The 10490-nt window shown below is 57.2% G+C and overlaps 1 protein-coding gene across 2 annotated transcripts in view; it reads left to right on the forward strand.

Moving 5' to 3' along the window:
* UNC5B (unc-5 netrin receptor B) overlaps positions 1-9912 on the forward strand; it is an 84818-nt gene extending 74906 nt beyond the window's left edge. Inside the window, exons 7-17 of one of the 2 annotated variants that reach the window (XM_066348423.1) lie at positions 431-595; positions 776-808; positions 2326-2520; positions 2832-3221; positions 3838-3922; positions 4762-4930; positions 5042-5275; positions 6719-6868; positions 7439-7603; positions 8077-8258; positions 9089-9912. In XM_066348423.1, the coding sequence (XP_066204520.1) occupies positions 431-595; positions 776-808; positions 2326-2520; positions 2832-3221; positions 3838-3922; positions 4762-4930; positions 5042-5275; positions 6719-6868; positions 7439-7603; positions 8077-8258; positions 9089-9254 (1934 nt within the window). In that variant the 3' untranslated portion in view covers positions 9255-9912. The remainder of the gene's footprint in view (positions 1-430; positions 596-775; positions 809-2325; positions 2521-2831; positions 3222-3837; positions 3923-4761; positions 4931-5041; positions 5276-6718; positions 6869-7438; positions 7604-8076; positions 8259-9088) is intronic. The other variant, XM_066348424.1, reaches the window with a different exon arrangement.
* Positions 9913-10490: the final 578 nt, after the last annotated feature.

Here is a 10490-nt window from a genome sequence, read left to right on the forward strand (position 1 = left end):
TGTTAGCCCCCCGGGCCAGTGGCCCAGAGCTGCCTGAAGTTAGGGAGCCTGCACTTGACTGTGAGGCACACCGTGCAGCTGACCCCAATCCTCTCCTTCATCAGTCTTTGTCTAAGTGCATCTCCACTGTGGGTCTGTCCTTGCTTGTCTAGCTGTGTGCTTTCTTTGGGTGCATATGTGAGAGCAGGGTGATGTTTTCACCGTGGGTCAGTGTCCTTGTCTATGGGCTTGTGCAGTGGGCCGCTGCTGTGTGAATGACATTATGCATCTACTTGTGTTCTCTGCCCACCTGGTACACCTGACTGCCCAGGTGTGAGGCTGGGTGGATACAGCGTGGATTTCTCTGTGTGGCCTGCGTGGTGCATTGTGGATCTCTGTGCACATAGCTGTATGTGCGTGTTCCCATGTGCCCTGTGCTGTGCTCCTGCAGTGGATGGAGCGTGGACAGAGTGGAGCAAGTGGTCAGCCTGCAGCACCGAGTGTGCCCACTGGCGCAGCCGAGAGTGCATGGCGCCCCCACCCCAGAACGGAGGCCGGGACTGCAGTGGGACTCTGCTCGACTCCAAGAACTGCACCGACGGGCTGTGCATGCAGAGTGAGCCTCCGGAAGGCGGGGCCCGGGGCGGGGCCTGGAGCCAGATAGGGGGCCCAGCCACACCCCAGGCCTCAGTGCAGCCACCACATCCATTGTCGCATCCGTACCATTCTCCATTCCCTCTCTACCACCTTTTCCTGCCACCTGCATCATTGTCTTTCCCTTTATTTCCCTTGACAGATAAGAAAACTCTAAGTGACCCCAAAAGCCACCGTAAGTCCCATTTCATGGCTGTCCTCTTTCCTCTGGGGTTCTCCTGGGCTGGCTTTTGCAGGGTGTGGAGGGCAGGGCAGGGGAGTCGAAGGTGCCTCCCCGTCAGCCCCCCACGGGGCTCTCAGGACCTGATGCCGCGGGGTCACGGCCTCCACTACTCGCAGACAGGCAGACCCTGGGGCACTCTCCTGACCCTCCCATCCAGGGGAAGAAACAGTCTCAAAGACAAGGGGCCTGTCCAGGGATCCAGCCAGGGTTTGAACTGAAATGTTTTCCTGGCTTGTGATAATTAAACCACAGTTTCTAAGTAGTTTTGGAATCACAAAATCAGTGGTGGGCCCCCGAGCCCAGCTCACTGGGGGCCGAGCTGTTGACTGATTAGAGATTGTAAGTCTCCAGGTCAGTGGCCCCCAGGGGTTAGCAAGGACCTCAGGAGGCAGAGCCCAGTCCCAGGAAGCTAGAAGCCCCCAGAGAGGTGGGAGCCAGCCCGGAGGGCGACCGGGGTGCAGAAGCGGGTGAGCATCGTGCCCCGCCTCTTGAAGGCTCGGGCCGACCGTAGGGGAATGGGGCCGCAGCGATCCAGGCAGGGGAGGCTGGCCGACTGCCCTGAGGGCCCCGGGGGCAGAGAGAGTGGACAGGTGCTGCCTGGAGCTCCAGCGTGGGAGCCACTAGCCACGTGTGGCTATGTAGACTTGTATTTACCTGAATTAAAATTAAATACATTTTGAAATTCTTAAGTCTTACCAGCCATATTTCAGTTATTCAGTGGCCGCGTGTAGCTCGTGGCTGTCACGTGAAATGGCGCAGACACAGAACGTTTCCATCATTGTAGAAAGTTCTGCTGGCAGCCCTACGTTAGACCCTGACCCCTTCCTGCCTGGCTGTGTGCAGTTATTTCCAGCTGTGCAGCAGGCTGCCCTGCCCCCATCAGAGCTCGGTGTCCTCCAGCCCCGTGGCCTGCCTGGGGGAGGGGAGGGGAGCCAAGGGGAGCCACCCTGAGCCCCTTCCACCCCCTCCCCCTGCTCACCTCCTCTCCACCCCATTGCCCTGCATCTCATTCCCCTCCTGCTGTGCCCCTCATGCCCTTCCACAGCCCCCTCAGCACAGAACGGGGACAGCGGGTCAGAGCCCCACTTGCAGACATTGCCGGGGACCTGGCCCTCTGGTCACAGCTGGAGATCGCCACAAGCTGCAAGTGGGACTCTGGTTTTGATCCCAGCTCTGACAGGACAGACTGAGGCGCCCATGACTGAACCACAGGCCGTCTCCTCCTCAGCAGTGAGCAACGAGTTACTCTTGCCACACTGAGAGGGGAGCAGGGCCGAGGGTTGAGACCGTTTTACTTATACAGACTGGTGGTCAGAGAGGCTCCAGTCTTGCCTGTGGTCACCAGCCTGCCGTGGTGGGGATCAGACTAGAAGTCAGGCCCTGCCCCGCCCTAGGACCCTGGGCTCCCCGGCTCCTTGAAGGCCTGGGCCTCTGCCCCTGCCCCTTACGCAGCCCTCCTGTCCCTGCAGTTCTGGAGTCCTCTGGGGATGTGGCGCTGTACGCCGGTGTCGTGGTGGCCGTCCTCGTGGTGGTGGCCGTGCTCATGGTGGTGGGGGTGGTGCTATACCGCCGCAACTGCCGTGACTTGGACACTGACATCACCGATTCATCTGCGGCTCTTACTGGAGGCTTCCACCCGGTCAACTTCAAGACTGCAAGGCCCAGTAAGAACCTGGGAATACCTGGATTGGCAGGGGTGACAGGGCACGCAGTGGGCGTGGCAGACAGACAGACCAGCCAGATCAGAGGCTCTTGACTCCCTGGGGTTTTTCCAAAGTTTGTTCTAGAGTTAAGTGTGTGGATGGGTGGGTGTCAGATGCAGAGAGGAGAGGAGTGGCCAGGCTGTGAATCCCCAGAGCCTTTCACAGCAGGACGTTTGGGTGGGGTTTGCAACAGGAAGGTCCCCGGCAGGAGCAGATGTGGGACTGGGCCAGTGAGGCATGTCTGGGTCTGACTGTAGCCACCACCCCTGCAGACCACCCACAGCTCCTGCACCCCTCTGTGCCTCCGGACCTCACAGCCAGTGCCGGCATCTACCGCGGGCCCGTGTATGCCCTGCAGGATACAGCCGACAAGATCCCCATGACCAACTCACCGCTGCTGGACCCCCTCCCCAGCCTCAAGATCAAGGTCTACAGCTCCAGCACCACCAGCTCTGGGTCAGGCCTGCCAGGCGGGGCCGACCTGCTGGGGGTCCTGCCGTCCAGCACGTGCCCTGGCGACTTCTCCCGCGACACCCACTTCCTGCACCTGCGCAGCGCCAGCCTCGGCTCCCAGCAGCTCCCGGGCCTGCCCCGGGACCCGGGGAGCAGTGTCAGCGGCACCTTCGGCTGCCTGGGCGGGAGGCTCAGCATCCCCGGTACAGGTGGGTCCTTCTCCGCTTGGCTGTCAGCCTGGCCTTTGCACATCCTCTGGACAACCCCAGCACTAGGCAGCAGAAGAGCCCATTTCACAGATGAGGAAAGTTAGGCCCAGGGGAAGATGTGACTACAGAACAGAAGATCTGGGGTCAACCTGCTTCTGCCTCCAGAAATTTTGCCTAGCCACTTTAAACCTGTTCCTTCACCTGTTTAAGTAGGGGAGAATACCCTGTGTATTTCAACAAACCTTCAGTGCTGTCCTAAGCTTTGGCATCAGAAGGGCAGGGGTGCCCATCTCAGGTTGCGAAGCCAGCAGTTACCAGTTACCTAACTTCATACCCAAGGCTGGAGCCAGCACTAGGATCTTCTGACTCCAGGTCTTTGCCCCATCTCTAAACCCCATCGCAATGCCAGAGGCCCCTGTGCCACCCTCTGTGGTCAGTGGCCCGACCTCTCCTTGCACCCAATCTCCAGACCTTCTCTCCCCACCCCCTGCTGCTGGCCATCTGGAGCTCAGGAGATGTCTTTCCCTGCCCCAAGCTGGAGGCCAACACCCCACACCCTGTTCTAAGCTCCCGAACTCCCTTCGGCTCCTCCCAGCTGACCTCCCTCTCTCCCTAGGGGTCAGTCTGCTGGTGCCCAACGGAGCCATCCCCCAGGGCAAGTTCTACGAAATGTACCTCCTTATCAACAAGGCAGAGACCCTGTGAGTAGAGAGACCCCAGCCCTGGCCCAGCTGCCTCCTCTTCCTCTCGCCCTGCTTCCTGCCTACCCTGGGCTCAAATATCATTTCTCCCCTCCAAAGCCTGATTCTAGGGCCAGTTAGTCCTCCAAGGAAAAAAAACATTGATAGATCTTCTGACGTTCATACCTGAAACTTGCACACCCAGCACAACAAATCATACAACTTGACAGGCAATTTACAAATTGGTTACAATATGAAAAAAGGCTAATCTCCTTACTATGTAAAGAGGTTTTAGAGACCAATAAGAAAAATTTAACATCTTAGTGCAAAAACGGATGAAAAAAATGAATAAGTGATTTACACACACTATTATGCACATACACATACAGTGGCCAATAGGCTATGAGTAATTGTTCAAACTAATTTGTAGTCAAATAGTTCATTCAAACAGCCATGAGATATTGGGAGGGTTTTTTTTCTTCATGAGTTTGTAAAAGTGTTTTTTTTCAAAGACAATCCCCTCACACCGGCAAAGCCTGGGACACAGCCCCCGGGGCGTGCTGTGGGAGGGGGGAGCGGCACTGGCTCTCCAGAGCACAGTGTAATAACACCTGTCAACATCCCAGGAGTGCGAAACCTTTGGAAATGTGAGCCAGGATTTGGCTGTGAGAATGTCCTATTGTGATAGCAAAAATCTGGCCACAGTCTGAAGGTCTCTGCCATTTCTCTGCCTCTCCTTCACCCCTGGGAGCCCCAGGGGTGGAGACCTGCTCTCTATTACCCCAGGAGCAGGGGCAGAGGTGGGAGCCCAGCACCATCAGAGCTCAGGCCTCCGCTCACTGCCTCCCTCCTGTCCCCAGCCCACTCTCGGAAGGGACCCAGATAGTATTGAGCCCCTCGGTGACCTGTGGGCCCACAGGCCTCCTGCTGTGCCGCCCCATCATCCTCACAGCTCCCCACTGTGCCGAAGTAGCTGCCGGCAACTGGATCTTCCAGCTCAAGACCCAGGCCCACCAGGGCCACTGGGAGGTGAGGAGCCAAAGCTGGGGGCTGGGACCACTATCCGAACCTGCCAACCTGAGCAGAGCCCTGCAGGGCCTTGACTGGGACCTGTCTGCCCACCCCCACTGTCACCCACAGGAGGTAGTGACCCTGGATGAGGAGACCCTGGACACCCCTTGCTACTGCCAGCTAGAGGCCAGGTCCTGCCACGTCCTGTTGGACCAGCTGGGCACCTACGTGCTCACCGGCGAGTCCTGCTCCCGCTCGGCTGTGAAGCGGCTGCAGCTGGCCGTCTTCGCCCCTGCCCTGTGCACGTCCCTGGAGTACAGCCTGAGGGTCTACTGCCTGGAGGACACGCCCGTAGCCTTGAAGGTAGGGCCAGACCCCAGCGACCCACACAGCCCTGGCACCCTGTGGGCACGTCACCCCGGCCGGCCAGCTGCATGGCACCTCCTAGGGTCCCCCTCCCAAAGATCATGGTAACGGCCAGGCACCCTCCCCCACCCTCAGCCTCATTCAGTCATTCATTCCTCAGCCATTGAAATGGCATCAGACTCTCGAGATACAGAGGCAGACCAGCCACAAGCCCTGCCCTCACCAGTCTCCGGGCTGGAGGGGGAGACAGACAGCTGGTCCCTGAGGGTGGTCTTCCAGAGGGCCGGGGGGCACCAGCCTGGCAGGGGCTTTCAGGGCCAGGTTGATGGGGAGGGGGTCAGAGAAGGCTTCACAGCGGAGCTGGCAGGTTCCAAAGGAAAAGCAGGCACACCGGGTACAGGATGGAGGGAGACAGCAGCTTATGCAAAGGCAGGCTCGTCTCTCAGTGGGACCAAAGCGTGCAGGGGTGTGTGTGCAGGGGAGAAGGACTGGGCTGGAGAGAGGCGGTGCTCAGCTTCCCGACACTCCTGGGGCCATGCCCAAGAATTTGGAACTGGTCCAGCAGGCAGGGGCGTAGACCTGGAGGACACCTGTCCACAGGTGCTCTTTTCCAGCTCCTTTGTCTCCCATTCTCATGTGACTTCCCACAAACTCTGAGTTGCCAACTGATGCAACAGAGGTGAAAAGACCTCTAGAGAGTGTCTCCTGCGGGCACCACGCTGGCCGGAAATTCCAGGCGGCCCATCCCAGGCTGGAGACTCCTGGGAAATGGCCTTGTAGCCTGGATCTCTTGGTAATGAGGCATTGGCTAACGTCCAGCTTTGGTCAGAAAAGGGAGTGGAGATTAAAAAGGGAAGCTGCCACATTTTGGCATGATGGCATTCTTTGTTTACTCAGTCCTAATTGGTCTGTATATCCATTCATCTATCCATCCAACCATCCCTCCAACTTTCTGCCCATCTCTCTCTATACTCCTTTAATCAGCAGTCTGTCTGTCCATCCATACTTCACACATCTGTCCATTTACCTTTCCTTCCATCTGTCCTTCTATTTTACTCCCATTCATTTGTATATCCATCTGTATATCTATCTCTGTCCATCTTTATCCGTCTCTGTTTATCCATGTATCTATTCATCCATCCATCAGTCCATCAATCCACCCATTTATCTACAAATCCATTTATACATTCATCCCACTATTCATCCATTTATCTGTCCATTTTCTTCTGTCTATCCATCCATGTATCCACAAGTAAGCTTTCTACGAGCACTTGCCAGATGCTTAGCCCTGTGCTCAGGTGGGTCTCTGCCCTCAATGTTACAACCTGCTTCCTTCTGGCCGAATTTGCCCTCACCCCCCAGCTTGCAGCAGGAAAGGGCCCACAGGCCGAGTATGATGGGCTCCCCCTTCCGACTGCTTCCCCTACTCCCGACCCACAGGAGGTGCTAGAACTGGAGCGGACCCTGGGTGGCTACCTTGTGGAGGAGGCCAAACCCCTGCTGTTTAAGGACAGTTACCACAACCTGCGGCTCTCCCTCCACGACATCCCCCACGCCCACTGGAGGAGCAAGCTGCTGGCCAAGTACCAGGTGAGGGCTGGGCCGGAGGGGGTGGGCTGGGGCTCGGGTGCAGACGCTTGGGGAACTGCCCAAGGAAGACCACGTTCCCCTCCCAGGCTGTACTCCTCCCTGGGCCCTGTAACCGGCCTTCCGTCTCCGTCTCCCTCCTGCCCAGCTCTCCACGCGCCCTCCCTGGTCATCCTGAGGCTATCTCCACATTCAGCACCGTTGACAGCCACACTCACACTCCCCCATCACACATTCCCGTGCACAAGTGTCTGTCCACATCGTCTTCAAAGAGGCCTTACCATCTAAGATCACTTGTGCCTGGCAGGCTGTCCAAACTGATCTACGATGGTCACATACTCTGCCCCCACCTGTCTGTGACACCACTGAATCCACTGGCTTCCCGGCCCCAGGCACGCGTGCACACACGTACACTCACACGTCCAGACCTCCGCCTCCTTCTTCCCTTCCTCAGCTTGCTCTGCTCATCCGGGTGCAGAGGCCTGGGTTGCCCTCCTGAGCGGGCCCAGCCCTTTCTGACCCTCGCCATCCCCTGCCTCGGCCCCCACTTCCTGACCCTGACTCCTTCCCCAGGAGATCCCCTTCTATCACGTCTGGAGTGGCAGCCAGAAGGCCCTCCACTGCACCTTCACCCTGGAGAGACACAGCCTGGCCTCCACGGAGTTCGCCTGCAAGATCTGCGTGCGGCAGGTGGAAGGGGAAGGCCAGATATTCCAGCTGCACACCACCCTGGCGGAGGTGAGGGCTCGCAGGCTGACGGGCCGCAGGCAGGGCCCCGTGCTCGCCCCGCAGCTGAGTGGAAAGGCCATCTCCCACGGACAGGGCCCCTCGCGCCCAAGTCTGAGTTGGGACGGTCACTTTTTGCTAACAGCTATCATTGTTGAGTCCTGACCCTGTGCTTGACAAGCGACAGATGATCTCACTGAATCTTTACAGCTGCGGCTGAGGCTCCTCACAGCATTGTGATCTTGAGGCTGCATTTGCCTTTTCCCTGAGTGCACCCTGCACGCAGGCAGGCAGCCCTGGCCCCGGGGAGCTGACCCTCCGGGGGAGGAGGCTGGGGCCGGTCCGGAGCAGGTGGGGACGGAGCAGGTGGGATGGACGGGGCCCCACGAGCTCACTGCTTCAAGCAAGGAAGGCTGGAGGGGCAGGTGCCCCACACCATGCCTGGGGGAACCCTCTGCCCTTCTCACCCCTGTCCCCCCTTCTAGACACCTGCTGGTTCCCTGGATGCCCTCTGCTCTGCTCCCGGCAGCACGCTCACCACCCAGCTGGGACCCTATGCCTTCAAGATCCCACTGTCCATCCGCCAGAAGATATGCAGCAGCCTGGACGCCCCCAGCTCGCGGGGCAATGACTGGCGCCTGCTGGCGAAGAAGCTCTCCATGGACCGGTAAGTGTGGGGCCAGGCCTGCCCCGCCCCCGCAGCCCACGTCTGCCTCCCTTCCGCCCCCCGCAGCCCACCTCTGCCTCCCTTCCGCCCCCCGCAGCCCACGTCTGCCTCCCTTTTGAGTGTGCTAAGTCTGGGATGCCTGTTCCTTGAGAAGCATTGTGCTCATAGGACTGGCCTGTGACAGTCAGATAAAGCCAGGCACAGCTAAGTGTGAGCACCATCAGCACCCCAGTTCTCAGGACGGAGCAGGAGCTCTGGAAATGCTGTGGAGGGACAGAGGCATCTTGATGTCAAAACTTTTCTGGAGAACTTACAATGCTGAATAAATACAATGACAATAATAATCATTGCTGTGATGTTATACTTATTGAGAAACCATTGAATAAACCTGCACTGAGCAGATGCCACTCCTAAGACATCTACTAGAAATGGGTGGGCTTTACAAAGACGCCTAAGGCTTTCTTCCCACTCCCAGGAGTGCACGGGGCGAGAGCAGGCAGAGAGTGAAGACGGGAGGAAAAGAGAGTGGAGCGCTAGATTTCAGCAGTCTCTCCTGGGCCAGGGCCTTTCAGTGACAATCATGAGATGATGAATGATGATGAGCAAGACAGTTTCCATTTTAGAGCTGAAGAGACTAAAGCTCAGAGAGGTACAGTGACTTGCCCAGGGCCACACAACACAACCTGCAAGCAGAAAGACTGGGACTCAGACCCAGGACGGTGGGAGCCCAGAGCCCACAGCCTGCCCACCTCCCCGTCCTCTCCCCACACCTGGGCTTCCGGGAGGTGTTGAGCTTTTGGGCAGCCCAGTGTCCTTCTTCCCTCCACCAGTTACCTGAACTACTTTGCCACCAAAGCCAGCCCCACGGGTGTGATCCTGGACCTCTGGGAAGCTCTGCAGCAGGATGACGGGGACCTCAACAGCCTGGCAAGTGCCTTGGAGGAGATGGGCAAGAGCGAGATGCTGGTGGCCGTGGCCACCGATGGGGACTGCTGAGCTGCCCCGTCACGCGGACTGGCGGGGACTGGCAGGAGGCGGTGCAGCGAGGGCCAGGCAGCCTCCTGCGGGCAGCTCAGCCTCCACTGGCCCCGCTCACAGCCAGAGCCACCCCTCCTTTCGCCTCTTGCCCCACCCCCAGACCACCACCAGCCTTAGGAACTCCACATTCGCTGGTGTCAGGAGGACCTGCGGTTCCTGCTTTACCCCCTGCCGTCTCCCCTGGCTTCCGACCTCTGTGCAGAAACCAGCGTGGGGCTGAGGCCTCTGCAGCAGTCAGGGGAGCGAGGGGGCGCCGCCCTCCTCCACCACCTCACCCGCAGCCCGGGGACCTCTGGGTTAAGTTTATTTTAGTTTTGTTCTTCATTTTCTTCCTCGGCTATCGATTTCTCTTTCCTCCCTAAGCCCTCTGTCTTCACACCACTTTCCTCTTTGAAGAGTCAAGAACAATTCAGGCAAACTGCTTTCTCCTGTCCAAAAGCTAAAAGGAAAGAAAGGAAAAAAAGGTTCAGACTGCTAGGAAGGCTCAAAGAAGAAGAAAAACACCAAAACCACAAGGGAAAAGAAAAACCCAGTTTCTTAGGAAACGCAAACGATTTATTATCCAGATATTTGGATAAGTCCTTTTTAAGAAAAGAAAAAAAAAGAAAATGAAAAACAACACACAAAAAAAATAGAAAACTCTTTTCTTGAGTGTGGATGAGTGTGGGCGTGCTTGCGGTTCTGGCCAGGAATGAGTGTGTTTGTGTGTGTGTGTGTGTGTGTGTGTGTGTGTGTGTGAGAATCAGGAATGAGTGTGTTTGTGTGTGTGTGTGAGTGTGAATCAGGAATGAGTGTGTTTGTGTGTGTGTGTGAGTGTGAATTAGGAATGAGTGTGTGTGTGTTTGTGTGTGTGTGAGTGTGACTCAGGAATGAGTGTGTTTGTGTGTGTGTGAGTGTTAATCAGGAATGAGTGTGTTTGTGTGTGTGTGAGTGTAGATCAGGAATGAGTGTCTGTGTGTGAGTGTGAATCAGGAATGAGTGTGTTTGTGTGTGAGTGTGAATCAGGAATGAGTGTGTTTGTGTGTGTGTGTTTGTGTGTGTGTGAGTGTGACTCAGGAATGAGTGTGTTTGTGTGTGTGTGAGTGTAGATCAGGAATGAGTGTGTGTGTGTGAGTGTGAATCAGGAATGAGTGTGTTTGTGTGTGTGTGTGTGAGTGTGAATCGGGGAGAGAGACTGAACAGGGAACATTTTGC

This window comes from Saccopteryx leptura, chromosome 9 (assembly GCF_036850995.1).
Source record: "Saccopteryx leptura isolate mSacLep1 chromosome 9, mSacLep1_pri_phased_curated, whole genome shotgun sequence".
NCBI lineage: Eukaryota > Metazoa > Chordata > Mammalia > Chiroptera > Emballonuridae > Saccopteryx > Saccopteryx leptura.